This window comes from Triticum aestivum, chromosome 3D, assembly GCF_018294505.1.
Source record: "Triticum aestivum cultivar Chinese Spring chromosome 3D, IWGSC CS RefSeq v2.1, whole genome shotgun sequence".
Classification (NCBI taxonomy): domain Eukaryota; kingdom Viridiplantae; phylum Streptophyta; class Magnoliopsida; order Poales; family Poaceae; genus Triticum; species Triticum aestivum.
The window spans coordinates 197,532,042-197,553,378 of NC_057802.1; the positions used below are offsets into that span (position 1 = coordinate 197,532,042).

Consider the following 21,337-nt stretch of genomic DNA (forward strand, 5'->3'; position numbering starts at 1 on the left):
AGTGTACGTCTACACGCAAAGATGAGCCAAAGGGGCGGCATGCTCGCTCCCAGCGCAAGAGGAACTGGCGTAGCCGACAACTTTGGCGATTTGGGTAGCACAATCCCCACCATGACTGGGGGAGACTTCACGAGGAACACAATGAGGTACTTGCGGCTCGCAACAGAGTGCGTGTGGCTGGCGCTACACATGCGCAACTCCAACAAAATCAGAAGAGGGTCCCTTTGGCGAGCAAGAAAAGAGGGCGAACGTGGGTCATTGCCTTGTCACCTCGGGGTGCATGTCCTTCGCGGTTGCAAACCAGGGGGTGCTGATGAGGAACAATAGATGAGAGAAAAAGAAGAGAGGAAAACACATGCCAAATCTGTTTGGGTAATCTAGTCCGTTGCATTTGTGGAGAAAGAAAGGGACAATGGAATATGGCTTTATCTCTTGCAGAGTTCTCCTACAATAACTCCAAGCATAGATCCACATGAAGGAGTCCTTTTTCCATTGTCTACACTAAAGTTCCAACACATGTGGTGGACCTGGTGAAGCTACCATCAAAGGGAAACTCAAAATCAGCATTGTCCTTTGCTGATAATTATACTGAGTTATTTGAAGAGATTCGTGGTGCTTTGGAAGCACAAAATCAGAAATATAAACAACTTGCTGATTGCAAAAGGAGGCCAAAATCATTCCAAGTTGGTGATAAGGTGATGGTCTACCTTCGAAAAGAGAGGTTGCCTTGAGGTGTTAAGTGGAAGCTTAGGCAGCGAAGGTATGGGCCCTTCTCTATCGTGAGGAAGATAAATGATAATGCTTATGTGATAGATCTTCCAAGCGACATGGGCATATCCAACACTTTCAATGTTGCGGACTGTTAGCCCAACTGCAGTCTAGCTAGCTCTCCCGCCGGGATCGAACTACAGACTAGTTAATACCAGACTGAAGAAAGAGCAGAATATCTGAACGAGGATCACTAGCACGAACACTACCAAGCACACACACTCACGTACTAGTGAGGAGACACGGTGGTACTACTAGTGGAAGCTGAATGATTTTGCTTCTGAACTGGCTTGATTACAAGTGAAGGAGCCGGGTCCTTTTATAGGCCGGGCTGGACGTGCACACAACACACACACACATTGAAATTCCTACGTACTTGCATGTCACTTACGGGACTACTACCACGACCATGCAAAGCACCTTCCTAGCAACTACTACGTGCTTGCTTGCACAGCTAAAGTCTACTTATAGTCAAGTTCCTCAACGTTAAGGAAAACTACAGGAAATAACTAAGAAACTAACTAGTCCTTGCACGCCAAGGAAGCTGTTGGTGCTGCATGCATGCAACCGAAGACCATGGTTGACTCAACAATCTCCCCCTCAACCTTGTCGAAGGAGCTTGATGTCCATGAGCCCGACTTTGTCGCGCAGTTCCTGGAACTGGACGCGACCAAGTGACTTGGTCAGGATGTCTGCCTTCTGCTCAGTAGTCCTGATGAACTCCACGATCATCGTGCCTTTCTCGACGCAGTCACGTATGAAGTGATAGCGGAGATCGATGTGCTTGCTGCGGTCGTGAAGCACTGGATTCTTGCAGAGGGAAATCGCCGACTTGTTGTCGACGAAGATGAGCGCAGGGGCGGTGTCTTGATTCAGCATCTCGCCTAGAAGGCGAGCAAGCCAAATGCCTTGACAGGCCGCTGTAGCTGCCGCGATGTACTCCGCCTCTCACGAAGATGCGGCGACAACCTTCAGCCTCACCGATTGCCAGCTGACGGGACTATTCCCAAGAAGGAACAATATGCCTGGGGTACTCTTCCGGGAGTCCACGTCACCAGCGTGGTCGAAGTCGCTGTATCCGACCAAGCTCTCGCCGTCGCCACGACGATACATGCATCCATGCGTGAGCGTACCCGCGATGTACCGGAGTAGGTGACGGCAGCGAGGTGATCGCTTGCCGGAGCTTCCATGAACCTATTCAGGTACCCGACAACGAATGTGATGTCCGGTCGGGTGTGCACGAGATAGCTAAGGCTCCCGATGATGCTGCGGTAGAGCGTAGCATCCACCGCCTTCTCGGAGCTATCCTTGCTGAGCTTCAGCCGTGCCTCCATTGGAGCATGCACGGCATGGCAGTCCTTAATGCCTGCTCGCTCGAGCATCTTGGCGGCATAGGCTGCCTACGTGATCAGCCCGAGGTCGCTCATGCTGAAGAGACGATGCATCTCTCCTTAAGTGTCGAACCTCTTCGGGCTCTGCCCGACGATGACCAGGTCGTCGACGTAGATGCCGACGATGACCAGGTCGTCGACGTAGATGTCGACGATGAGCAGCGTGTTCGCGATGCCACGCGAGTACACACCATGCTCAGAAAAGCTGCGTGAGAACCCAAGGGATGCGAGGCTTGCATCAAGCTTGGTGTTCCACGCCCTTGGGGCTTGCTGGAGACCATACAGGGCCTTGTGTAGCCTGTACACGGCTTGCTCGTGGTTCTTGGCAACGAACCCTGGAGGCTGGGAGACATACACCTCCTCGTTAAGGTCGCCGTTGAGAAACGCCGACTTGACGTCCATGTGGTGTACCTCCCACCCGCGGTGAGCAGCCACGGCAAGGATGAGCCGCACGGACTCCAGCCTTGCCACCAGAGCAAAGACTTTCTCGAAGTCCACTCCTCCACGCTGCACGTAGCCCTTTGCGATGAGGCGCGCCTTGTGCTTGACAATGGCGCCGTGCTCGTCCTTCTTCACCTTGAACACCCACTTGAGCTCGATGGCTCGATGCCCAGCAGGTACTAGTGGTGAGTGTCCAAGTGGCGTTGTCATTGATCGACGCCAGCTCGTCTAGCATCGCGCGGCGCCAGCAATCCTCTTGCTCGGCCCCCGCGAACGTGGTTGGCTCCTCGCCGGCCATCAGATGCAGGATATCGTCGTCATCAATGTCCTCGTCCTTGGGCTGTTGCGGTGTTGCCGCAGCCTCGCCTAGGAGATCCCCCATGCGCCGAAACCTGTGGGGGGCGCCAACGCTGTCGTCGGTGTCGAACAGCTCCGACCTTGCTATTGGCGGGGTTGCGAACAGCCTCCCGGGAACCACCTTGCTTGACGACAGGGTGTCCGGGGATGCTGTACCTGGGGACGGTGTTCTCGGGGTTGCAGTTCCCGGATCCACACCTGCCGGGCTTCCCGGGGTGGCACTTCCCGGGGTTGTAGAGTACATCGGGTACTCCACGGTGAAGGAGCTGCTTGCCGGGGACTCCCCCGACGCCTCCCAAGTCCAGTGCGTGTCTTCGTCAAAGATGACATCATGCGAGACATGCACACGCTTCGCGACAGGGTCGTACATCTTGTACGCCTTGGAGCCCGTCTCGTAGCCCATGAACACCATCGGGGTGCTCCTGTCGTCGAGCTTCTTCAGCTGAGGGCGCGTCATCTTGACGTGCCCGACGCAACCAAAGGTGCGGAGGAAGCGTACGCCGGGCTTCCTCCCATACCACGCCTCGTAAGGTGTCTTGCCGTCGACACTCCTTGTGAAGGAGCGGTTGAGGATGAAGACGGCCGTGAGCACGGCCTCCCCCCAATACGTGCTCGGCACCTGCTTTGCCTTGAGTATGCAACGTGCCATCGCGAGCACCGTTTGGTTCCTCCGCTCGACGACGCCGTTCTGCTGGCGCGAGTAGGGGCCATCAGGTGACGTTGTACCCCTTTGTCGTCGCAGTGCTTGTAGAACGTGGCCGACGTGAACTCGCCGCCACGGTCCGTGCGTAGCACGCGCAGCTTGTGGCCGCACTCAACCTCTGCTGCCGCTTGCTGCTTGACGATGGCTCGCTCCGCCTCGTCCTTGGAGGCGAGGAGCAGCACCCACATGAACCTGCTGTAGTCGTCGACGAGAAGCAGGATGTAGCGACGCCCTCCTGGCGTCGCTGGGGTGATTGGGCCACAGAGGTCCCCGTGAACAAGCTCCAGGGGTTTCTGTGCCCGATAGTGTGCCTTCTCGGGAAAGGGCAGGCGCCACTGTTTCCCGGCAAGACACGCGTCGCACAGCTCATCGGCGTGCTCGATGTGAGGTAGCCCGCGAACGAGGTTGCCTCGCGCCATCTTTCGCAACCCGTCGAAGTGCTGGTGTCCTAGCCGGGCATGCCAACGCACGCGTCGGAGACATGGCCCACGACAAGGCACACAGGATGCACGGGTCGAAAGAAGAGCTTGTAGAGGCGGTTTAGCGAGCGGGTTACCTCGATGAGCAGCCTCTTCTGCTGGTTGCGCACGGTGAGAACACCGCGGCGGATGCCGATGTCGAACCAGCCCCCGTCGAGCTGTCCGACACTCACAATGCTGCTCTTGAGCGCTGAAGTAGACGTCCATGGACGCCCTGTGATCACCCCCTTTGTCGGCGAAGATGACGGTCCCGCGCCTGTGGATCTCCATCACGGATCCGTCCGTGAACCGCACCTTCCCGGTGATTGAGCGGTCCAGCTCCGCGAACGCGTCGACCGAACCAGTCATGTGGTTCGTGGCGCCGGTGTCGAGGAACCAGCCCTCACTTTGCTTGTCTCCTACAAGCGTGGGTGTGGTCACAACTCTCTCCTCGTTGAGAAGACGTAGCCGCGCGCACATGCCGTTGTCGGGGAGCCATCTCCCGTCAACAAGGTGGACCCCGAACACTTTGATGTCGGGGTGTGGCTGACCTGAGTCTCCGTGCGCTCCTGCACGGAGTCGATGGTCGCAAGCATCATGGTCGGAGCATGGTCTGCCATATGCGTCCTTGCCGCACCAACTTGCGCGACCTCGTCGGGTCCCGAGGTCTTCAGGGACACCGTCGCCGTGGTGTGGTTCCCCCACACCCGGGCTTTCATCGCCTCCCAGTCGACAGGCCCCGAGAACGTCGTTGTCGGGGTGTGGGCTGTCAATGAAGGGATGGAACCCGCGGACGGGCTCTGTGCCTCTTGCACGGAATGAGTGGTTCTCGGGGCCGTGGTCGCGGGAGACGTTGAGCTCTCCTGCACGGGCTTGACTCTTGCCAGCATCATTGCTGGCCCGCCGTCCACGTCAACCTGGACGAGGTTTGCCGTTGCCGCGGCTGCCTCGTCGGCTTTCCTCGTGTGGCAATCCCGGATCCAGTGACCCGACATGTTGCAGTAGCGGCACTTGTTCCGGTCGCCATTGTCGCCAAGTCGCCCAGGTCCACCCTGTTGCTGGGGCTGGCCCGGTCTACGACCGCGGTTGGCGCCGCCGCTCTGGGTGCGGCCTCCGCCTCTGCCACGCGCTCTGCCTCCCGTGGCAGTGCCTCCCCTACTGCCAGAGGAGCCATCACGGACTCGCTGCTGAAGGCGTGCGTCCCACTGCTCCCAGGTGAGCAGTAGTTCGCCGCCGGCGTGGTTGTTGGCTTACTCCCTGTGCTCCTTGACGACCTTGAGCCGCCCGACCAACTCGTTGATCGTCATGGTGGAGAGATCCACCAAGCTCTCGATGGACCAGGCTTGTTGCTTGTACTGCCTGGGGATGACGCGGAGAAACTTGAGAATCACCATCTTGTTGTCGATGGGATCTCCGAGCGTTGCGAGCTTGGTGACGAGACCTTACAACCACAAAGCAAAGTCGTCGACTTGTTCACCGGCCTTGAACCGGATCTCCTCGTACTGGAGGCGCAAGGTCTGGGCCTTCGACTCCCGTATGCGCTCCACGCCGATGCGCAGAGTCTTGATGGTGTCCCATACTTCCTTGGCCGTCTTCTTGGCGCCAAGGGTGAGCACCATCTCCCGTGGGACGGAGCGCAAGATCACCTCCATCGCCAGCCAGTCCTCGTACTCGACATCGCCGGTTTCCACGGCTTTCCACATATGCCGCGCCTCCATGATGACTTTCATCAGGAGCGACCAAGTGGGGTAGTTGGCCACGTGAGGAGAGGGAAGGAGGTACTGGACATGCCCACGTCTCGCACGGAGTGTGGCGCACCCAGCTTGCCTCCCGGCCTTCCTCGCAGCGCGAGCGCGTCCGCCGCACGGGCCTCCTCAGCCGAGCTCTACTCAGCGGTCTTGGAGCTGTCGCCGGCGACGCCTTCTTTCGGCATATGCTTCGGCATAAGCTAAGGCTCTGATGCCAATTGTTAGCCCAACTACAGTCTAGCTAGCTCTCCCGCCGGGATCGAACTACAAACTAGTTAGTACCAGACTGAAGAAAGAGCAGAATATCTGGATTGAGGATCACTAACACGAACACTACCAAGCACACACACTCACGTACTAGTGAGGAGACACGGTGGTACTACTGGTGGAAGCTGAGGGCCTGTTTGGGTCAAAGGAAGGGAAAACATAGTATTGGAGATAAACGCTGGAAATGGAGAGGAATGCAGCTGCAAAGCATAGGAAAGAAAACTGCAGCACCTGCATGCAGAGTTGGTGTTCGAGACAGAGGAAAAGTGACCATAGGAAATCAATTGATGTGGGTCCCGGTCAGTACATTTTAAATATTGAAAAAGATCAACCACAGTTCAATTCCTGTGCGTGTGGGACCAAATTGTACACAGATCAACCACAGTGTGGGTCCGGTTGCATGCCTTGCCGCAGCTTTTCTCTTCCATTCCTCGGGCATATGCGAAAACAAGCGCTTTGGGCAGATTCTTTTTTTCCTCTGAAAACGCAGGTTCATGAGACTTTCCACCGGATTGGAAAGGACGCGTTCCTTTGTACCGAACGGGGTTCCTGTGGCGATTCCATAGGAATTTGTTTCCCGTGGTTTTCCTATGTACCGAACAGGGCCTGAATGATTTTGCTTCTGAACTGGCTTGATTACAAGTGAAGGAGCCGTGTCCTTTTATAGGCCGGGCTGGACGTGCACACAGCGCGCACACACTGAAATTCCTACGTACTTGCATGTCACTTACGGGACTACTACCACGACCATGCAAAGCACCCTCCTAGCAACTACTACGTACTTGCTTGCACAGCTAAAGTCTACTTCTAGTCAAGTTCCTCAACGTTAAGAAAAACTACAGGAAATAACTAGGAAACTACCTAGTCCTTGCACGCCAAGGAAGCTGTTGGTGCTGCATGCATGCAACCGAAGACCATGGTTGACTCAACACGGACTTGACTCTCTACCATCCAGAAGAAGCGCTCTATGACGATAACTCGAGGCGAGTTCCAAACAACCAGGGGAGAATGATGAGGAACAATAGATGAGAGAAAAAGAAGAGAGAAAAACACATGCCAGATCTGTTTGGGTACTTCTAGATACTTCCACTCTAGTGTAGTATTTCTTTTCTATCCTACCTACTGTTTTCTAGAGTCTTCTAGTTGTGAGTAGCTATGAGTAGAATGGTGAAACTTAAATAATGTTTCTAGAGTATCCCAGCTATAAGTAGAAGTATGTGAAGGCTTCCCAAAGCCCTATAAATAGAGGTCCTCACCTCTACTTTGAACCCAGACTATGTACCCTCTACCTATAATAGAACTTGTTCTTATCTAAGATCTTGGAGTAGATCTTTTGCTCTAGGAGTTCTGGATTGAACTCTTGCTGCCATATCGGCCTACATTCGCCTCTAGAGCGATATCTAGCGCAGCACGTTGAAGTTGTTCCTTCAACACTTGTGCTGTACACATTGTAGCAGCAAGGTGGAGTTGCTCCTCCACAACCTTTGTGCTGCTTCAGGTGCATCGATGCACGGTGCCCTCGTAGCGTCGTGTGTGCCGTCCTTCATGGTTGCGGATGAGTGGGTGGCTCGACGCGTGGCGCTCTCACAGTGGGGTGCGCTCACTGGGCACGGATGCTTGCCTTGGCGTCCTTATGGCAGCATGGATGAGTAAATGATAGAATAAGGGGAACGGCTATGGCTGGCACTGCCACCAGGGCAGTCCTGGGAGAGGAGGGCGCAAAATGGTCCCCATGATTTTCAGATTGGGCGTTTTTTTCATCCTGTTGCTACCTCTTCTGTTTCGTCCCTTTTCCTCTCCTACCTAGATAGTGCAATCCCATCTATTTGTACTGGTCATGTCTTACCTTATTGGCAGGTTTAGCAAGCCGAATGCAATTAGTGCCAAATGCAGTGATGACAATGAAGAAATGTTAATCACCCAAAGGGGAAACTAATGCCCGTGTACTGTGTCATACATGTCCAAGTCAGCAGCTTTTGTAGGTGCTAAAACTGTTGGGAATAAGCCGCGGCAGGACGCGTTCAGAGTGTGCGTGCGCGAGCTGGGGTGTCGAGTCGTAGTCTAGGCATAGTCTGACCATTGTATGGGCATGGTCCGACTTGTGTATAGTCTGGCCATAGTCCGGGTGTAGTCCGACTTGTGTATGGGGGGTGTGTGCGTGAGTTAGTAGTGCAGCGGTAGCGGGGTGGCCGTGGCGTTCGATTGGAGCTCGCCCGCGTGGAGCGCGTACGTGCGCGTCCTGTGCAGCCGGGTATAAAAGGCCCCCCGATGTATTGATCGAGGTGCGCCGGTATGAGCCGAGCCTAGGAGCCAGAGATGAGGTAGTCTCCGCCGGAATCATGGTATGCGCCCGGTCGGCTGTGAGAGAGCTCCTCTGGGTAGGCTGCGGTGTGTTGCCGTGCCCGGGTATGTGCCTAGTAAAGTGAGGCCGTTCGTGCGGCCGAGGCGCCGTTCATGCGGCGGAGGCGTTTGTGCGCCAGAAAAATTGTGTGCTCCATCTTCCACCTTCGTTTGTGCGTACGTGCGCGTCGAGCTAGCTGGAGTTCGTTTCGTGGGCGCTGCGTCGCCGAGTGGCTATAAGTCACGATGTACTGCTCATGTGTCTAGTGTGGGGGTTGAGTTTGTGCTCAAGAAAAGGCGTTCGTGCGCCGGAACCACCGCGTCCACTGTGTACTTCTTCCTCCGGTCTTCTTCTTCTTCCTTGTGTCATTCGAGTGCAGCTGAGAGAGGAGAGAGTGCTACGGTGAGGAGGAGAGCTAGGGCTAGACACCAACATTTGGTATACAGAGCTTCGGTTCGGGCGATCACCGGCGACCATGGCGCTCGTCCCACACGGCGGCGGCGCGCGGGGGTCGGCGTCGATGGCGATGCCGATGCTCACGGTGGACAACTACACCGTCTGGGCGATCAAGGCGCAGGCCATCCTCGACGTGCACACTGTGTGGGAGGCGGTGGCGCCGGGCGATGCGGCGGTGAACGCGCGGAAGGACAAGACGGCGCGCGCGTTGCTGCTCGGAGCGCTGCCGGAGGACGTGTTGCTGCAGGTGTCGACGAAGCTCACCGCCAGGGAGGTATGGGACTCTGAAGGTGAGGTTCGTCGGCGCGGATCGGGTCCGCGCGGCGAGGCTGGCGACGCTGCGCGGCGAATTCGACCGCATGAAGATGGCGGACGGTGAGGAGCTCGACGTGTACGGCGGGAGGCTCGCGGCGATGGCGGCGAGGTATGCCAACCTCGGGGAGACGCTGGGCGACACGGAGCTCGTCAAGAAGCTGCTGGTTACAGTGCCGGATCAGCTCTTCCCCGTCGTCGCCGGCATCGAGCAGTTCCACGACGTGACGACGATGGCGTTCGACGAAGCGCTCGGGCGGCTGCGCGCGTTCGACGAGCGGGTTCGGCGCCGTGGACAAGACGGCGGCGAGCGTGGCGGCGATCAGCTGCTGCTGACGATGGCGTAGTGGCGGGCGCGGGAGCGGCAGCAGGGAGGAGCGCGCGATGACGACGACGGGCGGAGCGTGGCGTCGGGCAACGGCGGCAACCGACGCGGGCGCTGCTACAAGTGCGGCGAGCGCGGGCACTTCAAGTGCGACTGCCCCCAGTTGCGGAGGGAGCCGGCGGCGGAGCGCGCGCTGCTGGCGGACGTCGGCGTCGAGGACGCCGGACTCCTCTGAGCCGCGGCTTAGGGGGTGAGTGTTGGGAATAAGCCGCGGCAGGACGCGTTCAGAGTGTGCGTGCGCGAGCTTTGCGTGTCGAGTCGTAGTCTAGGCATAGTCTGACCATTGTATGGGCATGGTCCGACTTGTGTATAGTCTGGCCATAGTCCGGGTGTAGTCCGACTTGTGTATGGGGTGTGTGTGCGTGAGTTAGTAGTGCAGCGGTAGCGGGGTGGCCGTGGCGTTCGATTGGAGCTCGCCTGCGTGGAGCGCGTACGTGCGCGTCCTGTGCGTGGGCCGGAGTATACTGAGCGTGGCGAATGCAGCGCGGGAGCGAGACGTGGAGACCGAGTCGCGTGGTGGAGTTGGTGGATCCATGCGCGAGGGATGAAGACTCGGCAGGAGGGCGCGTACGTGCTCGTCGAGCTAGCTGGAGTTCGTTTCGTGGGCGCTGCGTCGCCGAGTGGCTATAAGTCACGATGTACTGCTCATGTGTCTAGTGTGGGGGTTGAGTTTGTGCTCAAGAAAAGGCGTTCATGCGCCGGAACCACCGCGTCCACTGTGTCCTTCTTCCTCCGGTCTTCTTCTTCTTCCTTGTGTCATTCGAGTGCAGCTGAGAGAGGAGAGAGTGCTACGGTGAGGAGGAGAGCTAGGGCTAGACACCAACAAAAACTACTTTCATGTTGGCAGTATAAGTTTGTAACTTACACAATTTTCTCTTTGATTCATCAAACCTTTTAATTGTACTTCCTTCATTTTTATGGTCAATATACTTGTAGCCATACACATTTCGAAATGTATTAAATGGTAGTATGTTCTTGCCAAGCTGAATAACTTTTGCGATAGTTCTTTCTAACCACCCCTATTTATCTAGATTTACCATTTTATACTGTATTTTCTTGCTAAAGAACTTCTTCTACTTCAGAACTGGCAGAAGGCATGCTAATGTATTACTAGGAGGTTCAGTTTTCAGAACATTCAGTATCAACTTCTTCACTTATGGCTTTCCGGTATTCTATTTTTTTCCTCGCTCAGTCCATGCTTTTCCTTTTGCATATTAATTGCAGTTCCCACTCTTATATTTGTTGGGGTATGCAATTCCTCACCCCTCACAAATTGCAGAACATTGCATGTGTTTACCGAAAAAGGCTTTCGCCCCGCTTTATATATAAAGCACGATCACAACAACCCGGTACAAACGCACGCCACCACAACACACGCACACACCCAAGGCATGATACATAGGTGCTGAGCACGGCAACACCACCCCTAGCACTACCACCGCGAAGAGATGAAGCCGCAAATGACGAACCGTGGGCTCCAAGGCGGCGCCTTCAGGAAGGATACGACACCGGAGCGCCGCCACCGCCCAATTCGAGGATCAGAGTTTCCCCCGGAGCTGCACGACGGGCAATGAGAGCCGCGACGACTCCTTTAAGAAGGGAACGAGCTTCGCCGCCGCTTGCCCGTCCGAAGATAGAACAGGTTTTCACCCCGGCCAAAACTCACCGCCACCGAACGCCACACCCCGGCGACCATGCCGCCCACACGACCATGGCCACCGGGCAGCACCAAGCCACGGCCTCCGCCCGAGAGTACCGCGCAACCACCACCAGGGCCGCCACCCCGGCATCCAAGACCTTGACACCACCTCACCCGAGACCTGCCGCTATCCCAACCAAAGAGACGAGCGGAAAGGTCCCACCTTTCGCACCCCTCGGCGACCCCTAGTGCCGAGACCCAATAGGCCGGCCACCTGGCCTCCATTGACCCGTCCCGCAACACCGGGCAGGAGGCGAGCTCAGTCCTGCAACACGTGCGCGAGACGAGCTTAGTCCTGCGGCACTGTGCGCGAGACGAGCTCGGACCTGCGCGCCGGGCGCGAGACAAGCGATGGACCGCAGCTGGGAGAAGGCCAGCCCTTCGCCGAACGTAGCGACCGGACAACGAGGAGGGGGGCCAAAGGCCGATACAAGCCGCCTACGGATGAACCGACGCTAGGACGTGCCAGCCGTTGCCGAAGCCGACCTGCCAAACCACCATGGAGCCACCCACGGCCGGAGCAGCGGCCACCCCGGCCACTGCCCAACCCGCGCCGCCTAGCGAGCTCCTGGTGTCGGAGCTGCCGGGCACGCACCCACGCCTCGAGCCGTCACCAGGCACCAATCCTCAAACATCACCCCCAACGCCGGAAGGACGGAAAGGCACCATCTTGAGCTGGAGACCCCCGACCTCCCTCGATCCAGCCCGCCATGGGCCACTAGCAGCACCGCCAGCTACCAGGGAGGCCGGATCCGGCGCCCAACCAGCCAAATCGGGACAGAAGTCGAGGGGGAGGAGTCAGAGACGACGGGAGGACCGACCCCCCGCCCACCACTGCCAGCCGAGGCCTGATGCCGCGCGCTCGCCGAAACGCCGCACGCGCTCTGCCGCCGCCCGCAGAAGCCCAGCCGCGCCACCACTCGCTGAGGCCCGCAGCCACGCACCCGACCGCGCGCACTCTGGCACACCGCCGGCCGCCACCCAGATCCGCCACCCGCAGAAGCAGGGGAGCCGCGAGATGACCTCCCGCCGCAGCCGTCTGCCACGGGCTTTGCCCAGCGGCGTCCTTCGGCGGCGGCGCGAGGAGGGGAGGGAGGAAGAGGGGGGTGGCGGCGCTGCTAGGTGGAGGAGCCCCCGAGTCGCCCTGGGCAGGGGCGACGCGGGGGAGGGGAGGCATAATCTTTAGATGTCATTCTAGAAGCTTGCCTGTGTTTCTACCAGGGCAAGAGCATGATTCATCCCTGCGGCTATTAGCATGAGATAATATCCGTGCACGGTTGCCGCGGATTGTGGTCATGAGCTTTCTCAGGCTAAGCACATGCACAGTGCAGCTGCCTGGAGATGACTTAGCAAAATAAACCTTTTTTTGTGCCATTTAGTGTCGCATGGCTGCTTGATTAGGCACTGGTGCTTAGCAAGTGCTTATGCATATAACTAGCACCAAATAATAAATAAGAAAATCATGCAAGAACATACAAAGAAGCATCGAACTGATGAAAGCTTAGATAAGTGATTGATGTTGTGGCTGTATACTTTCTCTTAAGCATCCACATATACGCATCTAGCATTGTACATGCCCTTGGTTTCCGTTCATAAACTTCAAATATTGCTCAACAAGCATGATCCAGTAAATCAACTATAGACTTAGTTGTGGCTTACTAACCACTCTAATATCAGTTGCATGAGACACGTGTAAATTTCTTTTGCGGTGGTAGGGCATGCAGGATATGGGCTCAACTTTGCCTACTAAGGCCAAAACAGAATAATGAGCAGTTTATCAAATGATAGTACTCTTGGATGCAGTGATGGATATCCTTTCCAGTATTCTAACTTTTGTTTCTGAATTCAAGCAATTGTCTTTTGCTCATTGTGTCTGAGAGAAACCGAAAGAACATCTTATTCGAGATTACAATTGATGACTATTGCAGGTTTTGCTTCTTGCCCTTTCCTTATGGAGTTTCAACTTCACTAGTATTTGCGCTTTTGGTCTCCTTGCATACGTTGGATACATTTTATATGCTTTCCCTTCCTTGTTCCAAATGCATCGGTTGAATGGGTCACTCCTAGTGTTTATCCTGTTTTGGGCAGTAAGCACATATGTCTTCAATGTGGCATTCACATTCTTCAACAAAAGATTTCAGAAGGTATCAGACTTAGCTATCCAAGTTCTATTGATTATTGAAGTTCGTGAAAATTTATTTTGGTCAATTTTGCAGGATACGATAATATGGGAGACTATTGGCATATGGCATTATTCTATCCCTGGACTATTTCTACTCGCACAATTCTGCCTTGGTGTTTTTGTAGCACTTTGTAATCTTGTAAACAATTCTGTTTTTCATTACCTTACCTCTGAGGAGGGGCCATCGTCTAGTGATGATCACCTTATTGATGGTAAGTGAATTTGTCACTGTTAACATTTTCAGTTTACTTTTCCTTGCTGCCTGGTTTTCAATTGAGTAAAAAATACATTCTCTGAGATAATGTCTTAAATTGATGAAATGATTGGATATGCATGATGCATATTGTTGACATGGGCAATGATGAGCACTCGAAAGTAACTGCCACATCACACTGAAAAAGAAACCGCGACATCAAACTATGTACATTTCTTCTATTTTTGGTAAATAATAAAGACTAAATGGAATTTTGCTGATTTTCTGGACTAGCCAAAACTATACTGCTGGTTGAGCCCATGTCTCCTTGGTAAATAATTCTCCAGATGACTATTGGAGTACCCTCTCCCACAGTTCGAACTTTTGGTTGCATTGGCTAGTGCATGAAGCTTAACATGGTATCAGGGCCTAAGGTCTTGAGTTCAAGTCCTGGCTTTCACAATTTATCTAAAAATTTCTGCTGCCCCCCTCCGTGTCCACGTATAGGCCTCTTGAGCCATACCTCTTGAGTCTATTCATGTGTTGACTTCCCGCTAAACACGTGAGAGGGGGTGTTGAGGTGTATATGTGTATTGCCTAGCCCTTTTCCATCAGTTCGGACTTTTGGTTACGTTTGCTACTGCACGAAGCTTAACATGCTATCTCTCTCCATAGTTCGGACTTTTGGTTGCGTTGGCTAGCGCATGAAGCTTAACAAACACAAATACTGGTTAAAAGGAAATCGTCTAACCAAAATGAGGTGTCTAATATGGGAACTACTTATGCTAAATTAATTCTGCTGCCATATCATTGATTTATTGCTGTTGCGCCCCCTAGGGTCTACATGCAAATGGCAGACATTTCAGCTGTGGCTATGTGCTATCTCGCAGCAGCGCCATGGCTGGGGAAGGAAAGGGAACCTCTTAGGATTGTTGGGAATTGAGGAGGGGAAGTGATAAAGTTTCGGACATGTAGGAAGAGAGGGTGTGCTTATTTGCAGTATTTGCAAGCATATATGGTGTTTTTGAGGGAGACAGCAGGACTCTGCGGCGTATTTTTTATTAATTTTGGGTGAAGGAATACAAAATAAGTGTGAACAAGAAAGGAAAAGAAAACTATACAAAAAGTTATACAGGAAGAGAACAAAAAAGCTATACAGGAAAGCATATATGGTGTTAGTTGTGTGATTAGATGTTTGCCCCTTGGTAACAGATTATGATATCTGGTATTGTTTGTAGCTTTACTAGCGAGCTGTTAACACTTGTATCTATGCTCTAGTTAATGACCAAGGGCCTGTTTGGTTGGTGGCTAACTTTGCCATAGTTTGCCACACTATTTTAGCCAAACTTGCATTAGCTTTGGTGCTCGAATTGTTAGCCACACTTCGGCTTGCTCAAGTGAATCTTGCCACACTTTTGTGTGTATGACATGTGGGGCTTATTTCTCACAAAAAGAATCTTGCCTTAGGTGTGGCTAGAACCAAACACCCATCTAACTTGGTCAAACTTGCCTAACTTGAGGTATGGCAAGGTGTGGTTAGGAACCAAACAGCCCCTAAATATACTGAAACATAATAGTGTAAACGTTATGTATGGCAGATGAGTTCTCATATGGGTTTATATGTTATCGCAAATTGTTACACTGGAACCAGAGATCAATTCTCGAAGACGCTTGTTTGTATTTAAATCCAATTTGGAAACTTAACTGTTCACTGTCTGACAACCAGTGAAAACAATTAGGAACAAAAAGCTCCCTGCACGACTGTTCTGGCAAGGTTCCCTTTTGCAGTTGCTGTTTTGTTAAACAAGTGTTGTCTGGAGGTGCATGGGCACATAGTAATGAGTAAATGACCATACTTGTGGTTGTTAGAAGGCTACAGATTTTTCTTTAAGTTCGTAAATGGTACATAGTGTTAATGTTTTTCATAATTTAATAACTTTATCATGTTTTTCACAATTTGATTCTTGATTTTTTGTTCTAAATAGATTACATCACAGTTCTGCTGTCTTATGTTTAATATTGCAATTAATTCTGATCTGTTCGAGGCCTATTTTTGCAGACAAGGAAGATGCAATGGTTTTGATTGTAGCAACGCTAGCATGGGGTCTACGCAAACTTTCACGTGCAATTACTTTAATGTTACTGTTTCTTCTTGTGATGAAACCTGGATTTATTCATGCTGTTTACAGTACGTTGCAATATCCTTCTCTGTGTTATCTTATTTAATTCCGAAGTTACTGTTATTTGTCCCATTGATTTCTGGATTTCAGTTTACCATCTTCTTCTCTAGTACCCCAACCCCAGTCATTTGATGGATCTTATAAATCATTTTGTAGCATCTACATTTTATGTTTTTGCCTCAAGCTGAGCCATACCTAATGAGCATTACTTTTGTCTCAGTGTGCTTTTTCCTGGTGTTTCTGGTGAATCATTCAATCAATAAAAGACTACGCCAATTCTTAGTGTTATTTTGCGAGGTGCATTTTTCAATACTGTACATTCTTCAGCTTGATCTAGTCTCCAATGCTCTTGAGCGCAGTGGTCCACTTATGATGGAGGTATTCTCACAGTTAGGTGCGCACTCTATGTTTCATGTCTTTGCTTTTCTGTAAAGTTAACCTTGTTTCTTTGTTAAATCAATGACAACCCAGTGCTGAAGGTGTATTCTTAGGTATTCAGGTTCTGCACAGCAAGGCAATGCACATTGTTATGGATGCACCTTATCTGTACTGCATAGCTCATGGGGTGTATATATATCACGTAAGACTTGGGGTACAAGGAAAGGAAACATAGCCTGATAGGACTCCTACACCTAATACTAATACTCCTTAACCCCCCCCCCCCCCCCTCTCAAATGCAAAGCATATGCCATAGCATTGCATTTGAAGAAGTGTAACACTAGGGTCCGCGTCTTGAGAGTGTCGTCCTAGCATGGGAGTCTTCAAAACCTGCAAGATGACGCATCAGAGGAACATCGCATCAGTAGAAGATGGATTGTCAAAAGAAGATGGCACATCGAGAGAATGAAGCATTGCACACAAAATCATAGCGCGATAAAACTCGCAGCGAAAGAAGCTTGGTGACAAGATAATGGGTGTAGATTAACAATGCAAAAAGAGGCCACGAAAATCCTATAGAAAGGACAAGGACCAGAAAAAGGCTGACGGATAAAGGTATGGTGGACTCGCATGACATGAGAAAAAGAGAAATGGACTTGGTGGATGCAGCGGAAATATAGAGCTAGAATCTAGGAAGTATACACGAAAGAAGATGCAAGAGCCTTCGTGCATACAGAAGAGCCTGTGGCCTGTGGAAAAAGTCGTGCATGTGAGATGCCGACGAGAAGCAGCGGAAAAGAGCAACTAGCAGACGAGCACCAAACACAATAGACGGTGCATGTACGAGACGGGAGAGCCTGGCGGGATGGTGACTTGGGTGGCCTGCTGCTCGGGCGAGGGGGGGGGGGGGTTGCGATGCGATTTGGGAGGGTAGCCCGATTCCTGCGGGGAGGCAACAAATGCTTGGTTGATCCAATCGGGGAAGGGGTTGGGCCATCAGATATGAGAACGGAGAGGAAGCACACCGAGATCAATCACGGTGCACGAGTTGCGTGTGCGCGGAGAGGGAAAAAACCATAGGCTCTAATACCATGTTAGGGAAATAGCAACTTGTATCCACATGCAAAATACTCTTTAACAATTTTAATGAGTTTTGAACAGTGGATGCACAGATTGACATATCTAATAGTTCTCTTGAATTAAATGGTGAAACAGTTGGAAGACAACAAGGGTGAGGACCGCTGGCCCCTTCCCCTCTGCTCCCTCCCGTGTTGCCCCCGCGCGGCGACTGGGGGGCTCCAAATCCGTTGCTTCTAGCCCCCTCCCTCCCCTGCCTCCCCCGCCGCCGCCCCGGGGCTCGGACGGGCAAAGCCCGACCGGAGCCGGCGGCGGCGGGGCCCTCGCGTTCCCATGGTGGCTAGGGTTGGCGCGGTGCAGCCCCTCCATCCTGGGCGCGGCGCGGCGGCGCACGGGGTCGTGGTGGGCTCCCATGTTCCTGTCGGGCTTCGGGCGGCGTGGTTGGTGGCGGGGCGTGCGGTGGTTGCTGCGGCTGCGGGGATGGCAGGCCAGATCTGCGCGGTGGCGGCTGCTCACGGCGCGGGCTGGGAGCGGCTGAGGCGGCAAGGGCCTGCCGGCGGCGCGCAGTGGCTGATGCGCTCGTCGTCGTCGGCATGGTGGCGGTGGTGGTGTTGCGTGCCGGCTGGATTTCGCCTTTTTTCCGGCCGGCGGCGCGGGTTTGGGGCCCCGGCCCGGGCGCGGCTGCGGCCCCGGCTGTGGGCAGCGGCGGCGTGGTGGCTTTGCCGTGCCGGCTCCACAGCAGCTCGGCGGGTCGACTGGGGCGGCGGCTGGCTTTCCGGCGTTGGCTTGTCTGTGGTGGCCCGTTTCGACCTTCGGCCCTCTCCTCGTCGGCTGGTTGCTACCTTCGTCGAAGGTTTGGCCCTCCCCCGACTTCGGTCCATCGCTCGTCTCGCGCTTGGCAGCAGGACCGACCTCGTCTCGCGCTCGGCAGCAGGACCGACCTCGTCTTGCGCCCGGCAGCAGGACCGTGCTCGTCTCGCGCCCGGCAGCAGGACGGGTCGATGGAGGCCAATTTTGGCCGGCCTCTGGGTTTCGGCGTTGGGGGCAGCCTAGGGGTGCGAAAGGCGGTTCCTTTCCGCTCGTATCTTTGGTTGGGGTAGCGGTGGGTCTCGAGTGAGGTGGTGTCCAGGTCTTGGATGCCAGGGCGGCGGCCCTGGTGGTGGCTCCGCGGTGCTCTTGGGCAGAGCCCGTGGTTAGGTGCTGCCCGGTGGCCATGGCCGTGTGGGCGGCGTGGTCAATGGGATGTGGCGTCCGGTGGTGGTGAGTGTTGGCCGGGTTGAAAACCTTTTCTATCTTCGGACGGACTGGCGGCGGCGAAGCTCGCTCCCTTCTTGAAGGCGTCGTTGCGGCTCTCATTACCCGTCGTGTTGCTCCAGGGGAAACTCTGATCCTCGGGTCGGGCGGTGAAGGCGCCGCTTTGGAGCACACGGTTCGTCATGTGCGGCTTCTTCTCTTCGCGTTGGCGTGTCCACGGTTGAGGACTCTGGTTGCTCTTGTAGTACTAGGGGTAGTGTTGCTGCGCTCAGTGCCTATGTATCCAGCCTTGGGTGTGTGCATGTGTTGTGGTGGTGTGCGTTTGTATCTGAGCTGTGGTCGGTCATTGCTTTATATATAAAGCGGGGTGAAAGCCTTTTTCGGTAATTAAATGGTGAACCACAGCATACTTTTTATACTACAGTAACAGCATTCCTTTTCTCGTATGTTTGACAGGCCTCTCAAGTAATGCTAAAACAAAAGACTTGGTGGAGATTGGCTCAATTATATGCTTCTGTGCTGTCCATAGCCATGGTTTTAAAATGCTTTTTGCTCTCTCTGCTGTTCTTCGGCATACACCGTGTCCACCTGTTGGGTTCACTATCCTAAAGGCTGGTTTGAATAAGTCAGTACTCTTGTCAGTTTATAGCTCACAAAATTCACGAGAAGGTCAAGTTTGCCGCAACTTACATGGTACCTTCTTGCATCATGGACATCTATATTAATTATTTCTTGTTTGGCACAGCCTTTACTTGTTAAGTGAACTACAACATAAATTATGTCATGCTTAACGTTACTAGGTTTTATACTTCTCAGATGCGTTCATGGTGGCAAGAGCTCTTTGTCACTGACAAACAAGAAAAATGTTTTAGGTGCAGGGCTAATGTTTGTGCCGAAAAGAGTGCATGGGGAGAGGACCAATGCAGGATTAATTCGCTTCCTTGATCTTTTGTAAACTGTTTCACAGTGTGCCTTTTTCGTAAAGGGACACTACAAATTTATATTTAATTGCTTAGTAGAAAATTTGAAACTTGGGTACTTGGATGACTCCAGATGTCCACTCTATTGTTTGACATGAGTTATTGACTGAATATATGTTTACTATGCCAACCCTCTATTTTGTATTTTGCAGAAAAAAAGATTGCGTCATATCTCAGTAAAATCGGCCAGAAATTTCTCTCTATGTATCGCTCATACGGAACTTATGTGGCTTTCCTCACAATTCTGTTGACTCTATACTTGGTGACTCCCAATTATATATCATTTGGTTACCTTTGGTTCCTTCTACTTTGGATAATCGGAAGGCAGCTTGTCGAGAAGACGAAGAGACGACTTTGGTTTCCATTAAAAGTATATGCTGCTGTGGTGTTTATCTTCACCTATAGCCTGAGTATTTCTCCACTCTTTGCGCGCTTGGTTTCAAAGTTTGTTAAACTATATCCTGATCTTGGATTTGATCCTGAAGCCTCTTTGTTGGTAAATGTTTGGCAATCATTGTCTATTCTAATAGTGATGCAACTTTACAGTTATGAAAGAAGGCAGAACAGTGACAAGAACTTCAGTGTTTCTGATGCTTCTGCATCTGGGCTTCTAGGGTTCCTTAGAAGGTTGCTAATTTGGCACAGTGAGAAGATACTATCAGTTAGTGTGTTCTATGCTTGCCTATCATCAATCAGTCTATCTGGCCTAGTTTATCTGTTAGGTCTCATTGTGTTTTCCACCTTACCAAAAGTTTCTCGAATTCCTTCGAAGGTCTACCTACTCTACACTGGTTTACTTGCTGTATCTGAATACCTCTTCCAAATGATATGCAAACCTGCTCAAATGTGTCCTGGTCAGCGCTTGTATGGATTTGCTGCATTTCTTGGTTTGAAACATTACGATTCTGGGCTTTGGGGTGTTGAATATGGGCTTAGAGGAAAAGTTCTGGTGATTGTGGCTTGCACCATTCAATATAATGTGTTCCACTGGCTGGACTTAATGCCAGCATCTCTAGTACATGAGGGTAAATGGGAAGAGCCTTGTCAGCTGTTTATCTCTTCCGATCAATCTGCTAGTCTTTTGAACAACAGGGAGGAGATACATTCCTCAAATAGGTTTGCCTTGTTGTTTTCTAAAGTCCAAGGTCTTGTGGGTAGCAGCTTATCTTCATCCCTTAGTTCAGGCAACACTTATCAGACCTCAGAAGCTGTCCAGAATGTGACCAAAGGTTTGGACGAGGACAAAAGGTACTCATTTGCAAAGATGTGGGGAATGTCAAAAGAAAGCCACAAGTGGGATAAGCAAAGGATCATTTCTCTGAAAAGAGAAAGATTTGACACCCAGAAGTCGACATTTAAGAGCTACATAATATTCTGGATGGAAAATCTTTTTAAACTGCGAGGTCTGGAAATTAACATGATTGTGTTACTATTGGCAAGCTTTACATTGTTAAATGTTGTATCGATGTTTTATATCATGTGCCTCGTGGCATGTATTCTTATGAACAGAGGTCTAATCCAGAAACTGTGGCCCCTTTTCGTGTCTCTCTTTGCTACTGTCTTAGTACTCGAGTATTTTGCCCTTTGGAAAGATGGAATGCTCTGGTTACAGGGTGTCAATGATATTGAAATGCGTTGCCACGGATGCTGGAAAAATTCGCAGATTTTCTTTGATTATTGCTCGAAATGCTGGCTAGGCATGTCCTTCCTGTCATATCTTGAACTTCTGCAATCCAATGTTATATTACTATTCAGCTTAAAACAGAT

General features: G+C 52.4%; 1 protein-coding gene across 4 annotated transcripts in view; it reads left to right on the forward strand.

Annotated features, from left to right (window-relative positions):
- Window positions 1-21,337, forward strand: part of LOC123078219 (piezo-type mechanosensitive ion channel homolog) — a 58,532-nt gene that overhangs the window by 17,069 nt on the left and 20,126 nt on the right. For 3 of the 4 annotated variants that reach the window (XM_044500636.1, XM_044500637.1, XM_044500639.1), the window contains 7 exons: window positions 10,710-10,794; window positions 13,255-13,470; window positions 13,543-13,720; window positions 15,761-15,889; window positions 16,102-16,275; window positions 19,047-19,283; window positions 19,723-21,267. In XM_044500636.1, the coding sequence (XP_044356571.1) occupies window positions 10,710-10,794; window positions 13,255-13,470; window positions 13,543-13,720; window positions 15,761-15,889; window positions 16,102-16,275; window positions 19,047-19,283; window positions 19,723-21,267 (2,564 nt within the window). The remainder of the gene's footprint in view (window positions 1-10,709; window positions 10,795-13,254; window positions 13,471-13,542; window positions 13,721-15,760; window positions 15,890-16,101; window positions 16,276-19,046; window positions 19,284-19,722; window positions 21,268-21,337) is intronic. The other variant, XM_044500638.1, reaches the window with a different exon arrangement.